This window comes from Dermacentor variabilis, chromosome 7, assembly GCF_050947875.1.
Source record: "Dermacentor variabilis isolate Ectoservices chromosome 7, ASM5094787v1, whole genome shotgun sequence".
In the NCBI taxonomy this organism is placed as follows: domain Eukaryota; kingdom Metazoa; phylum Arthropoda; class Arachnida; order Ixodida; family Ixodidae; genus Dermacentor; species Dermacentor variabilis.
The window spans coordinates 15,549,618-15,571,462 of record NC_134574.1 but is presented as its reverse complement, the minus strand read 5'-3'; the positions used below and the strand labels follow the sequence as shown (position 1 = coordinate 15,571,462).

The 21,845-nt window shown below is 44.8% G+C and overlaps 1 protein-coding gene across 7 annotated transcripts in view; it reads left to right on the top strand.

The window, feature by feature from the left end:
- brun (trafficking protein particle complex subunit brun) overlaps positions 1-21,845 on the top strand; it is a 747,330-nt gene that overhangs the window by 157,246 nt on the left and 568,239 nt on the right. For all 7 annotated transcript variants that reach the window (XR_012829487.1, XM_075698272.1, XM_075698271.1 and 4 more), the window contains exon 6: positions 10,676-10,848. Coding sequence is in view for 6 of the 7 variants with exons in the window: in XM_075698272.1 (XP_075554387.1) it covers positions 10,676-10,848 (173 nt within the window). In the remaining variant the exon portion in view is untranslated. The remainder of the gene's footprint in view (positions 1-10,675; positions 10,849-21,845) is intronic.

The following is a 21,845-nucleotide window of genomic DNA, read 5'->3' as shown; positions in this document are numbered from 1 at the left end:
GAAAAGCTAAACTGAAAGCAATCAACGCAGCACTTGCAGTGCAAATTTGCAGACTACAACACCTTGCATGCCTGCATGGATTCACCAGAAACTCTCGGGCCTGCACACAAGATTGCGAGAAAAATCAGGAGATTGACACGTGACTTGCAAGCACATGATCAAAAATTAAGTTACAGTATACATAGCCATGCAGATATTCTAGGCCACAAGCGGGCTTATGAACTCGACACAAGAACTGAAAATTGGATGAGGTGGTGTGTATTCATTATTAACTAAAGTGCAACAGATAGACAATAGACGAGAACAAAGCGCTTTGTGTCTTTACTTCATTCATGTCCATTGTATTTCTGTTGCACTATAGTCAATGGATTCATGAGGCTGCACAGGAGAAGAACGATACAGCCCACCTAAGGCCCCGATTTCACATCCAAATCTTCATGCACGTGCACACACACAGACAAGCAGTATCAAAGGATGACACTAGAGACGGATGAGCGCTAACTTCCCACTAAGGTTTCTTGTAAAATGTGGCGATTTATACAGTTTACCAGAAAAAAAAAAAGACAGCTTTGAAGGCTAGATGAAAACTGGTGCTTGATGCAAGCAAACATAAATAAATACACTAAGAAAGAAAATACAGAAAAATTCCAAGTGCAGGAAAAAAATCATTACAATTGCCAATCATGCATGCCAGGACTTTTCAAAAAAACACTGTTCTTATTCCAATAGACACTGACAGCTTCCTTATGCAAGCACACTCTCCCAGTTTCATGCCATTGAAAAAAAAAAAAAAGAAAACGAGTTTTTTAGAAGGTAGCCACATGCAGACTTGTTGATCACAATGTTATTTTTTCCCCGGACTTGTATATTTATTTGTATTTTCTCTCTTTCCTGTTCTTGATTATGTATGGTTTCATCAAGCACTAGTGTTTATCAGGCTTTCTTGCTTTACTACTTTCTGGTAACCTTCATAAATCACTGCGTTTCCACAATAAACCTGTTAATTATAAGTTAATGTGCCCTGTTCTTACAACTTCACAGTGTACGCTCTTGTAACATTGCCCAAATAAAGAATTATATAAGGTACACAGAAACATCATAAGGGCCACTAAAGAGGCCCTGAACCACCCCTCAGGCTTGGTGAAATAACATAGTCCGCGGGTAGCATACGCTGTTGTGAACATCGCAGCCAAGTTCTGCTGTCGTATGAGGTCCGTGGAGCTCGCAAGCGGAGTGCGAACTTGCCTTTTTCTCAAATGCTCTCGTTTCAAAAACCCCATGCTCCTCGCTCTTTTCTGTGTGCTCTATTTCGTCATAAAGCACACTCCAATATGCGGCTACTATTGGTCACTGCGCTCGGCTACACCGCGACCACCGCGAGGTGCCGCCACGAGTCCAGTGGCTAAGCGCACTGCAGCTCTCTGAGGACAGCCGCGTTTGGCTTACGTTTAGCGTGGCACAGGCACCAAATCGGAAATTTGAACTGCGCACCACGGTGACATCTCTGCCGTAGCCTTCGCAGTGCAAGGAATTGGAGGAGGAAGGGGAGCACAGCTCAGGCTGTGTTTGGTTACCGATAACTCCGCTTCTGCTGAATGCATTGAAGTACTTTTTGCAGCAAAGTGGTTCTGAAATAGCCTATGTTCACTTCAAATGTCTTTCTCCACTTCGATAAAAAGTAGTTCAGGGCCCCTTTAAAATGACTTGTTGCAGTCTAAAACATAAATAGCTTGGCTACAATGGCACCAGAGAACACATAGTACAAACAAGAAAACCGAGATGATCTAACAACCGAAAGATCAATGTAGAGCTGACGCACTTATTGTGTCAGCTGTACATCTTTGATTTTGCAAGAAAAAGAAGTGACGTTTCTGTCGAGATATCTAGACACTTGAACTGATTAACCATACAATAGTATGTATGATATGATTCATTTAAATTGTGTACGGTAATGAATGCATGATGTACGTGATGGGCAGAGCATAAATAGATGACCGTTTGTAATAAATGCCAGTTGGAAGTAGCGCCAGTCCTGTTGTATGTGTTCCTTCATCTTTAGCGCTTTTTATGAAAACTGTTAATGAGTCACAGTCACACCGTGATAGGTTGTACAAGTTTTTAGCAAGTTCTTCTTGCTGAAGTTGATGTTTGAGCTCTAGTAGGCCCACTCCATTTAGTTTTTATGCCTTCGCATACTTTTTAATGAAAGTAGCCACATGTGCTGAGCTTATATGCCAAAATATATATATATTATATGCCAAAGAAAGCCATTTTACCCTTTGATTCCTCATGATCAAAACTGATTAAAATGGAAATCGCTAAATCATATATCAGGTCTGTATCATTTAGACAGACTTGAACGAAAATAATGTTTATTCTGGAACTGCCCAGAGCGTATATAGTGGCCAGCATTCACAAACACATGTTGCCGTAATGTTTGTGCTGTCATTGAATGCAAGCTGATATGTGCAGCGCATGCACAGTCTGCACGATACATCTTCCTCTGTTTAATAGTTTCTTAAAGCCAAGATACACAATACCCTTGGTTGAAATTGTGTTCGTGCTGCAGCCATCTTAGTTGACGACTTATCCGTCTAGACCGTCTTGGGAGTGGTTTTGGGAGTTGAGTTGCTTTTGCGTGCACCCTAATTACTAGGGACAAACAAGTTTCTGTCTGGTCGTCCTCGCTTTCCAGCTCATCGCTGTCGAAATCATCGCATCGAAATTGCTCATGCATTGGACATACTTGGTCATTTTTAGTAATGAGGCGATAGGATCTTGGCGCTGCTGGTCCCATGACCTGTGCTTTGCTGGTCCATGCTTTATCTCAGATTCTCAACGCTTCCCCTTTTCGGAGCGCTAGTATGTCCTTGCGGATTTTGAGTTGTCAATGCTTAAATGCAAAACATTTAGGTTGTGAGCTGTAGTCTGGGAGCCTGGTTCATAGCCGCCTGCCTTGCAGCAGCTTGCCTTGGGAACGATCGTCCTCCACTGGTGTAGATCGGTGGCGGAGCAGGCCCAGGCAAAAGTCGTCGTGATTTTCTTGCGTTTTTTTCATGATCCATTTTACTATCCTGACACATTTTTCCACTAGTCCATTGGACTGCAGAAAGCCAGGACTAGATGTCACGTGCTTGAACTCGTACCTGGATGCAAAGGTGGCAAATTCATGAGACGTGAACTGTGGGCCATTGTCACTGCATTCCTCAACTGGGATTCTATATCGCGCAAAAATGCTACTCAATTTGGCATTGACCATGCCCGACATGGTTTTGCTCAGTTTTTCCAATGTTGGGAAGTTTGACTGCACATTGAACTTGCATATGTACGAGATTCCCCCATGCCGAATGATATCAACACCAACTCTGTACCAAGCATGATCTGGTGTTGGTCTGAGCATGAAAGGTTTGCTCGGTTGCTTGTATGCATACTTCTGCCATACAGCACAACTTTCTACCATAGTTTCAACATCAGCATTAAGATTGGGCCAAAACACCAATCATCGGGCTCATGCTTTGCATTTGTTTACGCCCAAATGTGCTTCATATATAAAGCATTTTGTCCCTCATCGACTTTGGAACAACTACTTTAGTTCCTTTCAGCACCACTTCCTCTATTAATGACAACTCAGCAGCAAAAGGTTTCATGCAGCCATCAAGGTTGCTGCTGTTGCTGATATAGCACATCACTTTTTTGCAACAAAGGGTCACTTGCAGTTGCCCCAATTAAGCGACACAGAGTTTTTCTGTTTACCAGGTCTGGGACTGCACCATTCGTGTGAACCTCTATTTCTTCTGTTGTGCCACTCGTGTCCCCTGCGTGGTTGATGGGTGTCGACCTTGAGGGCATGTCGGCCAGCAGCAGTTGTTTTCCTGGTACACATTCAAGCACATAATCGTAGTTCAGTAAGCGCATGAAGGAATGCTGATGACGCAGCGGCATGTCACCGATTCCTTTGGATGCAATGGCTAGCAGTGGTCGGTCTCTATGACTATGTTACGCCCGTATACGAGGTGATGAAATTTTTCACATTCGAAGGTTATGCCCATTGCCTCTTTCTCAATTGGCAAATATCTTTGCTCAGTCACGTTCATTGCGCTTAATGAATATGCAACAGGTCGCCAGCTATCACCACGAAGCTGTATAAGTGTAGCACCTAGTTCATTTTTAGAAGCGTCGGAAGAAATTTTAGTTTCCTTGTCAGCATCGAAAACAGCCAAAAAAGGTGCGCTGCTGAGCCATGTGCAGATCGTTCGTGTTGTTGGCTGACCATTCAAACTTGGTGTCTTTTTTGATGAGACTGCGCAAAAGCGTGGTCTTTTCTGCTAGGTTTGGAATGTATTTCCCAAAGTAATCGGCAACGGCTAACCTTCTGTGCACTGCAGCTTTGCCCGCTGGCTGCAACATTTCGGCAAGGGATGTGCTCAGTGTGGCATTTGGTCTTATTTCGTCTCAGCTGATATGTCCCCCAAAAAGTCAACTTCAGTTAGCCCAAACTTGTACTTGCTTGTGTTGAACATCAAGCTAGCATTTTTTGCCAGTTGCAGTGCATTTCGAAAACGTGTGTGTCATATTCAATAGTAACAACCCAAATAAGGACGCCATCTACATAGACACACACCCCCGGAGCCCTGTCAAGAATCTCGCTCAGTTCTTTTGAAGCATCTCAGGAGCCAAGGCGATACTGAAGGGCAGCCTCAGAAAGCGGTAGCGACCAAAGGGCATGCCAAAGATGCAGATTTTTGATGTGCCATTATCCAATCGAATTAGGTGGAATCAAAATTCGTATTGTACGTAAAAAGTATGGCACACTATGTGTATGCATTGATCCTAGGCATATCAATGAATGGCTAAAACGTAAGCATTATCAGATGCCCAAGCATGAAGACACTGAGGCTGAGCTTGTGGGCGCTAAGTGTTTGCATTCAGGATATTTTTCCATGCTCATAAAGTACCGCAACAAGGCTGCAGTAGTGACATTTCACGTCGCGAACCAAGACACTTCTTTTCTGGGCCTTGACGCCATTCAAGCTTTGGGCATTGACATTGAACGGTCTTCACTCACACGTCAACAAGTATTGGGAATTTCAGCTGACCCAGGCATTCAGCTTTCATCTCTACTGCACAATGCTCCAACAGAGTTCGTTCGTCTGTTGTAAGGACAATTGGGACTTGTTAAGAGCTTCAACCACAACGTTCGTCTTTGAGCTTCAGTGCAACCAGTCTCAGTGAAACTCTGTCCTCTACCTCTGGTTCTCCGTGAGCAAGTCTCCGCCTAACTGCATTGGTTGGAATCAGCTGATATCATTGAACGAGTGTCAGTTTCCGAGTGGATTTCTCTGCTCGTCGTGATTCGGAAGAAAGACAATTCCATTCGACTTTGTGGCATTCCCAGGGTAACCAACAAGGCTATCATGATCAGCTCCTTTCTACTACCGAGGGCTGATGAACTGTTGCGTTCTCTCGCTGGTGCTACTGTCTTCATTCCTACTGGTACCGGCTTTCCTGCTGTACCCACCTCATTACGACCTTCTCACTCCCATGACCGGGTTCATCCCATGCAGAAAAATCTCCTGAGCTTCCATCCGAAACTTCATCCCAAGACAGGGCTCCTGAAGGAACTCGAGACACAGACACACATTCCAGTTCATTTACGAGTAATAGTTCTTCTCGTCCTACTCCACAACCAAGATCATTTCTTCGTAGGTCTACACGTTATAGACAACCCCCGGCACAGTTTAAGGATTATATTTCCGAGTAGCTTTACTGCCTTGGTTTACTTTCTACAGAGGTTTCAACCCTCCCATGCGAATTCGGCTCTTACACCAAAAATGTCTATCCTTTCATGTTTGTTAGGTAAATAGTATACAAGTAGTATCCTTCAAAGGGGGGGGGGGATTTTTTGCAGATTAAACGTGCAATGCACACATCTCGCCAAGTTTCTCTACGGTGAATAACCACTATACGAATACGTCTTTTGTGACAAAAAGAAAGCACTCTTGTATCTTAACTTGGTTCTATAGTATCCTCACAGGGGGGGCACCTTACATTTCTTGTACCATACATTTCCAGTAGCCTAAATGTGCAGTACGCACGTCATGTTCACTATGGTAATGACCATCATAAGAATTTGTTTATTTATGCCAAAAATCTTTTTCATGTTTCCTAGGTCCTTTAGTATCCTCATAGGGGGGAATTCCTAGTGTTCTTGCAGCGCACGTGCAATGCGCAATCCTTACTTCCATGACCGCCCAAGAGCCATCTCGACTCGGGCTCAGAGCAAATGAGCCACCCATCCGTGATGTCCAAGGGGGTACGTGGTTGTTTGCATTGTCTGTGTTTTTCTTGTATTGAGTGAATTTTTATTATCATGTATGGTGTGCATTTACATGTCTGCTTCCCTTGGTTGTCTTCCCAAGACGGGTACTTTTGCGAATTTTGGTGCCATGTGATATGCATTATAGGTTGTGTTCATTTGCAATGTCCTAACATTGTATGCTTTCTTCCTTAAATATTGCGGCAGAACCCATTTCGCCATGACTGTCATTGGTAATGCAGTACCATTGAATCAATATAGCAACCCAATGTACTGCCATTGTCAAAACGGGTAATTTATGAGGTATTTACTGCAGCAGACTCCTCTTTCGCTCGTCCCTAAGAACACTTGGCTAACAAGCTCAGTTACATCTAGCACTGTTGCCGCCGTGTGATCTGAAATGCATGGCGTGCCGGTGCAGGACACGTTTCATGCGGCAACCAGGCTTTCTCGTGCTTAGATGACAATGACGATGATTTATTGGCATCCCCTTTGAAACGGGGCAGCGACAAATAATCACCTAGTCTGCTTGAGTTACTCAGGTATGCTACACATGCATATGTTCATTTTGTACATGCTGCACCATCTAGTGGCAATGCCGAGATGTCTGCACATGGCCTCTCAGACAAGAAGCTTTGCACGCCGGTGCCTCGTAATGCTGAGAATGATTTCCTCGCTTGCCGCACGCTCAGTGGCACATACTCAGTTACCCAAGTTGATGAGAGCTTCATTGAAGAGGAGTACATACGCAGTGAATTCATGGGGCAGCTCGCTAAAGTGTTGGCGTGAAAGGCGGTCATTGAAAAGCAGTGCATACCCAGTGCATTTGCGACGCAGCCTGCTAATGCATCTGGCTGCGATCCTTGAGGAATGCTTGTGACGTATGTTAGATTCCACTCAGCATCAGAGAAACTTGCGGGATCTTTTTCGTCATTGTCTAGCGGCGCATTCCCAGTGGCACATACCTAGTTACTCAAGTTAAAGTCAAAGACGTTCATTGAACGGAGGCCCACACCGAGTGGTGCATGCCCAGTGACCCAAGTTGGCATAGAACAGGTTCATTGGAGACAGAGTGGCACAGACAGAGTGGCACACATGAATAAATGAATGCTTCATTTCAGCTTTTTGTACAGGGCATGTACAACAAATGGGGTTGACGAGAAAAAACAGTCTTCACGAGCACTTGACAGGCCTCGCCAACCTGGCAACTCGGCACTGGTGACAATAATACAGTGTAATCACTAACAAAAACAAAAACAGACTAAAGTAACGTAATATATTAATATTTTTGGCATAACAAACATAATACAATCCCAAAATAAAACAAAACCTATAAAAACAAGGAAGCCAAATTTTAATCCACGTAAAGCTTTCTAATTGTAAGAAATAGTACAGGATGTATGCACTGATAGGAACTCCTTGTTAGAGCAGTCTGGAAGTACATATTTTAGCACTTGGAGTTCGTAGTTTGTCCTACATTGAGGTATGATAGAAGTGTTTTGTGTGTGCATTTTGTATGATGTGGCATAAGTTTGACAATACAATGCAAAAATGGGTTATTTCTATCAGTAGTGTTTTTATGCAGATATGCAAACCTATATGCAAAGGTATTATGTTCAGGCATAATATTATACAGTAGGCATATGTAATGGGTTGAGGTATAGTTCGGAACATTTGTGATGGCATTATGCATTGTCTTTGGAAGGTTACTATTGTGGTTGCCCAAACTAGGCTGCTTCAAAGCAGGCTAGTTCAACTAGCGTGTTTTGGTGCCAACGGAAATAACAATGCTGGAACAAAGCGGGATGCTCACTTGATCATTGAGCATACTGAAGGCGTGGCGACTACGTCAATTATCCGGCGTTGTCGCTTGGTCTTCCGACAACATTATCGACTTCGACTTCAGGTCGATGATTGCGTTGTTTGTTCAGGAAGTCCATGCCGAGAATGACATCTCGTGAGCACTGTTGGAGGATAACGAAGGTGGCAGGGTTGGTCCGGTCATGAGCCATAAGTCTTGTGGTGCAGATTCCAGTTGGCATTATTAGGTGTCCTCCAGCTGTCTGGATTTGAGGGCCTTCCCATGTAGTCTTGTGTGTGGCAAATAATCCACTGATGATGTAATGGTCAGCTCCTGTGTCCACTAAAGCGGTGACTGCGTGGCCATCGATAATCACGTCGAGGTCAGTGGTTCTTTGTCCCGCGTTGCAGTTCGGTCTTGGCATCTATTGTGGCTGCATCACGTTGATGTGTGCCTGGTACGTCGTGTCATCAGGTCTTTAGTCGGTGCATTCTTTGCTTCCAGGCTTCGTCGGGATGGCAGCGTGTTATGTTGTAAAGATAGTCTCTTCGGCGTCTTCGTTGGTGGCGGAAGATCTTCGTCACTTCGACAAACAGCAGCTGCACCTCCCTCGGGTGCTGCTTTGAGTTTTCTGGATATGGGCTGAAGAACTAGCCCCCGGGCTGGGCCAGTGTATGGATAGCACTGCAGCGACAGGTGCAGGCCTGGTGACGGCGAACCAGATAGTCGTCGAGGGCTCCACTAAGTGGCGGCGAGGTTATTGGCGATGTCACGTGGGTGCTCCTCAAGCTGTGGATGCGGCGCGTTGACGGCAAACCTTCAGTCCCAAGTCACGGTATGGGCATCGGCAGTACACATGGCCGGCTTCTCTGCATTGATAGCAGAGCAGGCGGTGGTCGGGTGTTTACCAAATGTCCGTGTTCCTCGCGTAACTGCGCTGGGCAATGGGTGGGCGGGCTGGTGGCGGTGGGTGACGGAATTGCGGCGTTACAGGGCACTGGCGTGGTCGTGGAGGGGGACCTTGACAGTGGGCGGCAGCGGCCTAGGTCATCGCTTCCTGCTTTGGCTGCGATAATTGTGGTTGCACCCCAGGAACTCCAAGCGGTCACTGAACCTCTTCTTTGTCGATGTCGGCGATTGAGGCCACTTTAAGCTGCGACGAAGGCAAAATCTTGCGCAGTTCTTCGCGCACAATGGCTCTGATGGTCTCTTGAAGATCGTTGGAACCCAGTCCTTAGATGGAGCACTGCAGCGAGCACACTTGGTGCTTATATTGCCTAGTGCACATTTTCATAGTTTTTTTTAAACTGTAGAAAACTCAGCTACGGTCTTCGGTGGGTTGCGGACCAGCCCAGTGAAAAGTTCTTGCTTGATGGCCCGCATCAGAAAGCGGCTTTTTTTACTCCATTTCCGGGTCAACATGCCGGGAAAGATGGGCCATCTCCTCCGTGAAGATCGCCGTGGTCTCATTGGGCAGCTGTACTTGGGTTTCTAGTAGAGCTTGGGAGCGCTCTTTGCGCACGACGCTTGCGAATGTCTGCAGGATGCTATTTCGGAACACGTCCCAAGTCATTAAGGTGACTTCTCGATTCTCGAACCACGTCCTGGTGGCATCTTCCAATGTGAAATAGACATGTCGCAGCTTGTCTTCGCTGTTCCAGCTGTAAAATGTAGCAACCCTCTCGTACGTCTCCAGCCAGCTTCCCGGTTCTTCAAATGTGGAACCGCAGAACGTCGGTGGCTCCCTGGACTGCTGCAGCAGGATTGGTGTTGGCGACACTGGAGCTGTCATTATAGCTGCTGTCGTGGCCATGCACTAACTGGTCTTTTCAGGCAAAAGTCCGTGCTCCGGGCGTAGTCCTTACAGCCTGTGGCTAGCTCGCTGGTCCATGGCGACGTTGGTGTTGTTCTCATGGCTCTGGCTTGAATCACGGCTTTGCAGGGGCGTTTGGTACTAGAATGCACTAGCACCTCCACCAGATGTCACATAGTAGTGACAGTGAATAATACAGCTGTAAAGCTGTGAATGGCAAAACTAAATTTTTATTGGGTGAACTTGTGCCCACAAAACAAGTTACACTCAAAACACAGCAGCAGCGGTGAACACGGTTGGTGATCATCGAAATCTGATCAGCGGGTCAAGCGTGTCAGCTTTTATACATGAGCCATCGAATGTTCCAGAGTAATCGCTGAAGCCAGCGTGTCTTCCAGAAAGTTCTACACCATTCGCGTCGTGCGTACATGCAATCAGATTACACAAAGATTGGCGACGACAGCAGATAAAACCATCTATAACATTCCAGAATCTTCCGATACATGCAGGTGTGTCTTGCGCTAAGCCATAACATTGGTTAGTCCATGAAAAGCGCTCACTCGAAAAAAATAAACAAGTCCACTCATCAGCATTGAGATATTTTGAGTTGCTGTGGTTTAACATTTTCCAGTGCTGTGCAGGTCATAAACGGGGAATTGCAAATAGCACTGATTTCAATGTTGATGTTGTCATGAGTGATGACGCACACAAAGTGGATGTTTACGCCAATGACCTGCTGTTTTAGCTGCTGTTGCAGGAGATGGCAGCCCTGAGGATGGCAGGCGCAGTGGAGCAGTAGTGGATGAGGGCTCGGAGCAGCTGCGCGAGAGCTGCATCCACTATGCCAAGTACTCGCCCGTGGCAGCCATCCAAGCCGAGTGTGCCATCAAGGCAGCACGATGGCTCTCAGCTCAAGGAGTGAGTCAAATGCTCAATTGGTGCTTCACTTACTGGCAGTGTTTGTATGCATGTACAAAATGTCCTTCTTACACTAAGTCATTGTCTGTTGGCATGCCATCTTAAGTGCATGTAATGTGGCATGTTAGTCATCAAGTTACAGGCCAAGTTTCACAACTAAATAGTGGATTGAATGGCGTAATTTTTAATTTACTGCAGATAGTTGGCTCAACCATCGTGAGGTCAATATTTTTTGTCAGATGTGACCCTCCAGGGTCGCGTTTTTTTTTATTGCAGATTTAAAACCTTCACAGGGACGTACCTCGAAAAGAATTTACCATAATTTTTTTAGCATGGCCATATTGACAAAAAATATTTTCCCTAAGTATACGTGCATTGTTTATTCAAGGCTCAAGATGGGCTTGCATAAGTACTTATAAGAATAAAAAGGTAGATAAACTGGAATATTCCAATCTGAGACTTGGGCAGTAGTCCGTATCGGAGGAGACGCCGCTCAACTCGCTTGCAGAACAATTGGCATGCACGTCCATAGTGTAATCGAACCGTGGATCTGAGTGCATGCAAGAAAATTGCGTGGTTGTGCACCCGTCAGGAGCTTGCAGTAATCTTTCATTCCATTGCCAACAAGGGGCAATCAGTTTTCGTTAGTCCCAACAAAAGAAATGCAGGCATTACAGCATTGTTTGTATATGACGGCATTGTTTGTAATACCAGCGCCTGCCTCTGATGTAATTGCACCCCTGTGAGCAATAAACGAGTGAGCATCTAGTGGTCGCCCTCTGAGAGGTGAGAAACAACAGCTTTTGTGAGCACAGCAATCGGAAACCGTTTGTGAGACAAAACCGAAACGGAAGCAGCCGACCAAGACACATTGCAGGTTTTTTGATGGCATAATGGGTAAGATGCAAAGAATCAGAATAATGGCAGTAATGGTGGCAGCACTGGTGAAGCATCTTTGTGGGATATTCGTTACTTGCAAGCAGATTTATGGCACGATTGTGTGAGGCCGTGCCCACATTATCAGCACAGCTTGTGGAATGTTCTCACAAGTGTGAGTGGAGCAACCGAATGGTTTAGGCACGACAAAGTGTGCTGTTTTGTTCAGTACTCATTTCAATATCAGAGTTTCCCGCCGTTCAGGTGAGCAAAGCTTTTGGAGATATAAAGTATTAGATGCATGTGCTATTTTGGAAATGCAAAAAGCAGACCTGTACAAGTAATAACGAACAAACAGCATTTCATATCACTAATTTGATCAGCTAAGCACAAAGTGGGCAAACTGCAAAGGAAAGAATGCTTCTTACGTAGCCCTAGCCTTCTCACCTATCATTTATTTATAATAGTACAAGGCAACAAGAAAAGATTTAGTAAAGGGAAAAGACCAAATTTAATTTTATCTACTTTAAGTTATACCACTTCAAACGTGCTTTTGTTCTTGTAGTCTGCTCAAAACTTGTTTCTTATAACAAACATTGACCTCTTATAGACTGATAGGCCTTTTTATTGCATTTGCTACAGGGTTTATTGATGGTTAACGAGAAGCCCAGTCACATCGGGAACAGTGCAGTTCCCACCAAGTGCCAGCGTGAGGAAGGCAGCAATCCTTTGGTCTTTGTCTTCCTCACTTCGGGAGCCATGTGGCTGCAGCAATGCCTGGGCTGTCTTCATCATTACACATTTTACTTTGTTCTCAATCACAAATCATGATACAGTGCAACCTCTTCACTAGTAAGAAGCACTGCTTAAAGGGCCCCTCACCTGGCTGCATAGCAAATTGCTATATGCTGGAAGTGGTTACGTGCCCTCTAGGGAATGTTCTAGTGCAAAAATTTTTCAAATTCATTCCTTTAATGTACACAGGACGGTGCAAGGGCACTTGGGTTTACACTGTTGGGATTGTGGTTGTAAGCCGTCGTTCACCAACTGCAAGGGTGTAGCCAAGCACAATAATCAGACTACATGTGAGATAACTGAAGTGGCAAAAATGCATCACCTTGGGAAAAACTGCGTCAGTGTGGCTTCATTGGGACCATCACGCAAGAAAATCGGTTACCTTAACGGGGCCGGAGTTCGCGAAAGAGGAGCGATAAATGCGTAGGCCATCAACATGTGTGCCTTGGGTATGACACTTATTATTATTTACAATTTATCCTGCTATTGTGAACGCATGTGTGCAAGTCCATCTTGTTGATTTCACATGCATATTTTATGATGTCATTCAAGTTATGTCACATTTATGTAGGTAGGTTTACATACTTGCTACTATTAAAACCAGTTGAAAGTTCGCGCTTGTGTCTGTTGTACCCCAGTTCTCGTTCCAAGCGGCGCGCAGATGACATTGATCATAAGTTGTAATCAACTAGCCCAAGCCATTACACTTCTGTAAAAAGAGTTTTAAACAAATGAATAGTCTTCAAGAGGCATAACGCAAGACCGGCCACTCAAATTACCACATTTACTCGATTGCAACTCACCCTCGATTGTAACGCGCACTCATTTTCCATGACCAGAAAAAAAAAAAGTACAATACTGCGCACTTCATCCTTTCGTATAGAAATGTTGTTTTCTCTCATTTGGAAAAAACAGATTTATTCCCAATACACTAAAGTTATGATGAATAAAAACACAAATAGAACCAGAACACCTTGCCGCCAAGATTTTCACTGCGCCGGTACGAGTCGTGTGGGGCAGTAGATATCACTCATCACTGTCAGACAACTCCTTATCTCTATCAACAGACCAAAGCATTTCATCCTTGGTGCCGTCTATGGCATTTGAAATTCCGCACTTTTTAAAAGCCTTGTTGACCATCGCAGACGGGATCATGCACCATGCATCTTTCACCCATCCAGCAAAGTCCTCCAGCGAGGAGCACTTCATTTTATTGGTGGGGATGAATTCGTGGCAGCCAATGACAAGCCATTCGGTGCAGAGTGCCTGAATTCTATCTTTCACTGGTTTGTTCAAACAAACACCGAGCGGCTAGAGCTGCGATGTCATGCTGCCAGATATCTCGACAAGGTCGGTGTTGCATGCAGCCAGTTGTCCTTGATGCACTGGTGAAGATGGCACCTGAACGCGTCGAGCACAAGCATCCCACGCAGACCCAAACTGCCGCCGGGTCTCTTCCGCCAAATACTATCAATCCAGTCAGCGACCAAGTCCGTGGTCATCCAACCTTTTTCATTTGCGCGCACAATCATGCCACTCGGAAACATGATTCCTTTCGGGAGCATCTTCCGTCTGAAGATAAGATACAGGGGCAGCTTGTGCCCATCTACAGTGCAACAAAGCATTGCGGTGACTCTAGTTTTTTCGTGGCCACAAGACAAAATGCACACTTGCTTTGCCCTCTTCTTTTCAACGGTTGTGGTGGCAGGCATGTCAAAGTAGAGCGGCATCTGATCGGCATTTCCAATCTGTCCAAAGTGGTGCAGTCAACTCCCGTTAATACGAAGTTCACGGGGACCGCAAAAAACTTCGAAATAAACGAACTTCCAATTAAGCACAAAACACAAAAAACAGCACTTTATTTGTGGCGAAATTGAGTATTTTCTCTAAGAAAAATAGTCGGTCATCTTGCTTTGCTTCTTCTTGCCGAATCGCGCTGCTGAAAGCAAGTTCTGCAGGCTGTAGATGTGGCGGAACGCTTCTTCCGCGTTACCTTCAGCGGCAAAGAAGCGCTCTGCAAGAGCCAGGCCCGCAGCTACATCAGCAGCCTTAGGTTGCGGCTCGCCTTTAACGTCATCGTCGCTTTCCTGGGTCGCTTCCTGGGGCCGAATAATCTCTACAATTTCGCTATCCGTCAGCGCACCGCACGTTTCGACCGCCTTGTCTACGGCGATGTAATCTTCAAAATTGACGTCCCCGAGAGCATCACCAAAACCAGTACCGTCAAGCTCGCTTGTTGACGCTTCCTCCGCTGAAATTTCAGAGGCATCCTCCGAAGAAGCTGCCACAAAACCGCAAGCCCTGAAGCAGTTTGCGATTGTTTCTTGCTTCACACGATCCCATGCTCGCGCCAACATGTGGATGGCACTAAGCAGGCTCACCTCGTACTTTGTGGAGCTATCCATACACAAAATCATGCGCTCGAGGAGGTGCCGCCTGTACAGGACTTTAACATTCTTGATGATGCCTTGGTCCATTGGCTGCTAAACAGCCGTTGTGTTTGCAGGCAAAAATGCGAGGCGTATTGCACTCAAGGCTGGCACATTCACGTGAGCACTGCAGTGATCGACAAGGAACACCACCTTGCGGTTCGAAGCAGCAAACTTTGCGGTCCAATTTGCTTATCCAGCTCTTGAAGATTTCGGCCGTCATCCACGCTTTTTTGTTCGCCTCATAGTCCACAGGCAGCGTCTTCACGCCTTTAAAACATCTCGGCTTCGCGGCTTTCCCGATCGCAAGTAACCGACATCGTTCCGTGCCAGTCATGTTTGCCGCGATCAGCACCGACACTCTCTCCTTGCTGCGTTTGCCCCCAGCACAGTCGTCGTCCTTGAATGTCAGGGTCTTCTCTGGTAGAAGCCGATAGAAGAGTGCAGTCTCATCTGCATTGAAGATGTCTTCCGGCCTGTGTTCAGCGAGATATTCACGCAGCATACGCTGTGCACGCTGCGAGACTAATCTCTCACAATCTTGCCACTGCCAGTATGCAGCGCTGCGTGCACGTATGGCACCCGCGTGGCCTCCGCGATCAGCTCCGGCCACGCGCGGCAGCCGTGCGTGGCCTCCGGCGGGAGCCGCTTCGCCTCCCGCCGGAGTTGATCGCGGAGGCCACGGCAGCCGTAGCAATGAATAATCGCGCCGCTCCAAGAAGGATGGCGTTGCGGGCGGCTGCGGTGGCGATGACACCAACGCGGAGCACGGAACTGTTGCAACACTTGAAAAATTGCACATTCTACCAAAGAATGACGGTCACCTCGAGGATCCCGGCTGAAAATTAACTTCCAATTAAACAATATTACTGGATGAGGACTTCGAATTATCGAGCGATTTCTTCTGTAGGATTACACGCAAAACTGACGGGACCAGCACTTCACTTCTAATGAACCGAAAATTCCAATTAAGCGGCTTCGAATTATCGGGAGTCGACTGTAGCCGTTGCTATGGTGCAACTTCAAAATATACCGCTGAAAACAGTCCAATTTCTCGTTATATTCTTCTAGCAATTAATGGCATATCCCTGTCCGCCTTCGAAGAGAAAAGCCTTTTCTTTTCATAAAATTTGATAGCCAGCACCTGCTCGCTTTGAAGTCACTCTGCCTTAGCCCTTTCTGTAGGGCTAACCGCAGTGCCCGCGCTTTGAGCAGATCGGTCCTCACAGGCCGCTGTGCTGCTGGCTGCTATTGCATGTGTTCCACGAGCAGCTCCTCTATTTTGGCAAAGTGGCCCTGCTTTGGGCCCATAGAAACGCTTCCTTGTTGCTTTGCTGGCAAAAATATTCTCCTTCTGTTTGTGCCAGTCCTGCACGCAAGTTTTGGGAACTCCGAATGCCGTGATGCGGCCCGATTTCCGTCCGTCTCCGGGCACATGATAACTTTCCTTTTAAACACGGCATCATGATGGACTCGGCATGTCTTCGCAGTCGGCACTTCCATGCTGATTGAATGAACGCAGGAAACAGGAAGACTGGTGGTAGACTAGGTTACACCAACGCCTGATTACACATACAACATGGAGGTATGCACATGCAGGAAGGCAGCTAGGCTAGAAGTGCATACGAGGCGGATGTGTTTCGAATCTCGATCACAATATGGTAACGCGGATTTAAGGTCTTACTCAATTTTAACGCGTATGCAATTTTTTGACCCATTTTATTGGAGAAAAGGTGCACGTTAGATTCGAGTAAATATGGTAACACTCCTCTCCCGGCGGGCAGCAAATCGGGGCCATTTCACTTCACAGGAGTTGACTTCATCGGAACACTTTTTGCGAAAAACAAATACAGAATTGTTAAACAATATGTAATAATTTTTACCTGTGTGGTAACGAGAGGAGTACACTTGACATGACAGATGACCAACGACATGTCGACATCCAGTTTTTTACAAGCTTTCCAGCAGTTCACCTCACGACAAAGTATACCTACCATAATCTGCTCAGTCAACGCCAGGAACTTTACGAAAGCTGAGAAGGAAATTAACAGAATGCTTGAAGCTGTTGGGCACGAATGGCTGAAGCATTACTGCAGTAAACCCCAAATACAATAGGAAAAAATTACCGAGTGTGCCCCATGGTGGGGAGGATTTTACGAGTGCCTCATACGAAGCCTAAACACATTGATACGAAAAATGATCTTGAGAAAAACAACTTCAGTGGAGGAGCTACGCGCAATTGTAGCAGAAGTCAGAGGAGCGCCTAACAATTGACCGTTAACATACGTGTATGGCAAACCTAATGAGCCCATTCCACTGACGCCTGTACACATCATAGGCCGTCGGCAACAGCTTCAAGATGGACAAACAAGGCCATGCAACAGAGACTATGAAGAAGCGTGGAAAAGTAAATGTGAACTCGTGAAAGCTTGGTGGACAGGTTGGCATCGTGAATACCTCAAGAAAATAGGAGCTGCTGTCAAAGCCAAGATGCGACAAGCAAAAGCACTGTCAAAGGGCAGTGTGGTGTTAATTCACTGGGGTCTAAGAACATTTAGGAAAATGTGCCGAATTGAAAAAGGTTACTCTGGATGCGAAGGAATAACAAGGACTTCTCTACTTTGGACAGGCAACAAAGTATTTCTGAGAAGATCTGTGAACAGCATCTACCCCAGCATCTACCCTCTTGAAGGGCGCTTAGAATAGCCAACGGTTAACGAGCAACAACAGCGACATCAACAAATGCTTATAAAAGGCCACAGCATCCGGGTGTTCCCTTTAGTGGGCTTGGCAGAACTGTCGAAGACGTCACGAGTAACCACCACTTCTTTCTCATACAGGTCAGTAACAAATGGGCATTGGTTAAATGTGTTAGCAGTAATAACGTCCGTTTAGTGGTGCTGCCATGGCCCCGGTGCATCTTGTCTTGTTTGATTTCTTTGAGATGATCTGCTTGATTCTGTTGCTCGGTGGTGACGTTGAGCAAAAGCCCAGACCTGAGCATGATTGAAGAAATATTAGAACATGTTAAGGAAAGTAAACGTTCACAGAAAACTTCAGTAGCCGGATTTTATAATGTTCAATCTCGGCTAGCGGAAGTTGAAACCACGTTTGCGTCTTTCAAAGAACACAGTGAAAACTTGATCAAGTTTGAAGAGAAAGTTAATCTTGTGTGTACGTAAATGGAACATCTGAATAACAAACTTGATGAGCTAGAAAGTAGAAGCCGCCGTAATAATGTCATTTATAGGCTGATGGAACGAGTTTACAAAACAGCTACTGATCTGAGGCAGGTAGTCGTTAATGACTTTCTAAAAAGCAAGATAGGTGTAAATGTTCAATCATTCGAGCGTGTTCACTGTACTATAGGTAAAAAAAAAAAAAGTTCGACCTCTCATTCTGCGTCTTTATAGCTTCACTGAGAAAATGTCTGTGCTTCGAAACTGTTTCAAACTGAGAGGCAGTTCCTTATCTATTTTGGAGGGTTTCCCAGCACCCATTCATGCTATATGCAATAAGCTTTGGCAGTCATGCAAAGCAGGAAAAGAAAATAGAGGTAAGTTACCCTTGTCTACAACAAACTTGAAGTAAATGACAAGTTGTACGTGTGAGACGAGACAAAAAATTCAAGAGTACTGCTCAGAGGAACCCATCAAGCAGATTCCGGGAAACCTAAAGCTGCCCAAATGTGACAATGTAAAAGGGCAGATTCACTGTCCTTGATATGTTTTGATGCACGCAGCATGGTCAGCAAAATTGAGAAATTTAGACAACTAATACTGTTGTACTTTCCTGACATTATCATCATTAACGAAACATAGCTACATTGTGGTATTCACGATTCTGAACTAATCCCTCCAACTTACTCGATCTTACGATCTGATCGCGATAGTTGTGGGGGCAGTGTGGCAATTGCAATAAAACAGAGTTGTCTTTTTGTGCAGTGGGATGCATTGCAAACCATGAAAGTGTTTGGTGTACTATAACAGGGCAAGACATAGCAATACTAATAGGAGGCATCTATAGGAAACCAAATGCTTTTTATGAGTACATTACACAAATTCACGACTTCCTATCCGGCAGAGTTAAAGAGAGAAGCAAAGTGGTCCATATAGGTGATTTTAATCTTTCTTCTATAGACTGGAACACATTTGAAATTACTAGCAAGGAGGTCTCAAGATGCAAACTACTTCTAAGCATTGGCTTTAGCTTTTCATTGAATGAGCTGGTGAAGGTGCCTACATGTATTCAAAAACAAAGCAGTTCAATACTGAACCTTGAATTTGTCTCGCATAACTTATCGGAACTAACAGTAGAAGATGGCATATCAGACCACAAACTACTAGCATTAACAATTAAGGTCGGGTGCAATAAAAATACTATTGGGGGCTCCACGCATGGAAAGCACATGGTTGTAAAAAATTATGTCAGACCTGATGACGACGGTGTCATCGATTATTTGGAAACACAACTAAGTGTCTAGAAAGATACGAAACTATAGGCAACCTATGGCAGAAATTTAAGGAAGGCATCACTTGCTGTGAAAGTAACGTTATCCCAACTAAAGTAAAACTTATAAAATGTAAATCACCATGGATAATGCATAACATTATTCATATGAGAAGAAAAATACAGTGTATGTGTAGAAACAGAGGTAATTCGGATTACATTCACAGACTCTCCAGTGAACTTAAGGCTGCAATAACGTCCTCGCGTAACACCATTTTTTCTACAATGCTGACAATTTTCATGGCGCAACAACCACAAAAATTTTGGCGCTACCTATCCAGGCCTGGAAGTTCTGCTATGAATTAGAAAATTATGGCGAAATTCCTGACAACACGCGCGTAATAGCGAATGCCTTCAACTCACATATTCAGTCGGTTCTCACTCGCTCTATTGCTCCTATAGAACAGGAACTTGTCTTAGTCTCGGGGATAACAATGGCATCAGTAGTGTTCACGGAACAAGAAATATTTAACTTGCTGCTGCAAATGGATGTCAAAATGTCTCCAGGACCGAACAATACTTCTAATACATTTTGAAGGTGCTATGCAGAACAACTGCCTTGTATCTACAAAATATTCAGCGCATCTCTGAAAAGCTCTATCCTACCAGTAAACAGGCTAAGTGCAAAAGTCATCCCTATCCACAAAGGCAGTAACAAGTTGAGCATTAACATGTACAGGCCAATTTCACTAACCAGCTCTTGCTGTAAGCACATGGAACATATAATTAATAAAGCAATTATGACCTACCTCGATGAACACAACTTACTGTACTCCAAACAACATCGGTTTCGCAAAGGAGTTTCTACGGTGACACAACTTCTAGAATTAGTGCATGACTTTGCGGCTGTGATTAACTGTCGTCTTCAAGCTGATTTAATATTCATTCACTTTTCGAAGGCGTTCGACAAGGTAATGTATTGGAAGGTAATTAACAAAATTAGTGCCATTGGAATTGAAGACAAAATAGTATCCTGGATAAGTGCATGCCTTTCCAACCGCAGGCAGCGCTTTTGAAATGGGCAAAATAGAAGCTGAATGCTTGGAAGTCTTTTCAGGGGTTCCACAGGGTTGTGTGTTAGGTCCTATTTTACTTTTAATATATGTAAATGATTTGCACCTTTAGATTGAGCCGCAGTGACATTAAGACTTTTCATAGATGATTGCACCATATGCACGACAATATGAATACAAGCTGATCAAGTAAAATTAAATTCTTCATTGTCTTGCCAGTTGAAGCCAAGAATGGGGCATGAGCATAACTTCAAGCCAGACTGCCTGTATGTTGATAATGTGTTAAAAAAGAGCCATTACAATTCCCCTACAATATCATGGGATCAGCTGTTGCCGTAAAGGATCTTCTAAATATTTGGGGGTAACGGTAACATAATCATCATCATCATAATCAGCCTGGTTACGCCCACTGCAGGGCAAAGGCCCTCTCCCATACTTCTCCAACTACCCCGGTCATGTGCTAATTGTGGCCATGTTGTTCCTGCAAACTTCTTAATCTCATCTGCCCACCTAACTTTCTGCTGCCCCCTGTGATGCTTCCCTTCTCTTGGAATCCAGTCTGTAACCCTTAATGAACATCGGTTATCTTCCCTGCTTATTACGTGCCCTGCCCATGTCCATTTATTTTCTAGATTTCAACTAAGATGTCATTAACTCGCCTTTGTTCCCTTCTTATCCCTTAACCTTACACCCATAATTCTTCTTTCCATAGCTCATTGCATTGTCCTCAATTTAAGTAGAACCCTTTTCGTAAGCCTCCAGGTTTCTGCCCTGTAGGTGATTACTGGTAAGACAGCTGTTATACACTTTTCACTTGAAGGATAATGGCAACCTTCTGTTCATGATCAGAGAATGCCTGCCAAATGCACCCTAGCCCATTCTTATTCTTCTGATTATTTCAGTCTCATGATGCGGATCTGCCGTCACTACCTGCCCTAAGTAGATGTATTCCCTTACGACTTCCAGTGCCTCGCTGCCCATCGTAAATTGCTGTTCTCTTCTGAGACTGTTAAACATTACTTTAGTTTTCTGTAGATTAATTTCTAGACCCACTCTTCTGCTTTGCCTCTCCAGGTCAGTGAGCATGCATTGAAATTGGTCCCCTTAGTTACTAAGCAAGGCAATATCATCAGCGAATCACAAGTTACTAAGGTATTCTCCATTAACTCTTAACCCCAATTCTTCCCAATCCAGGTTTCTGAATACCTCCTGTAAACATGCTGTGAATAGCATTGGAGAGATCGTATCTCCCTGCCTGACGCCTTTCTTTATTGGGATTTTGTTGCTTTCTTTGTGGAGGACTACGGTGGCTGTGTGTGGAACTGCTATAGGTACCTTTCAATATTTTTACATATGGCTCGTCTACACCCTGATT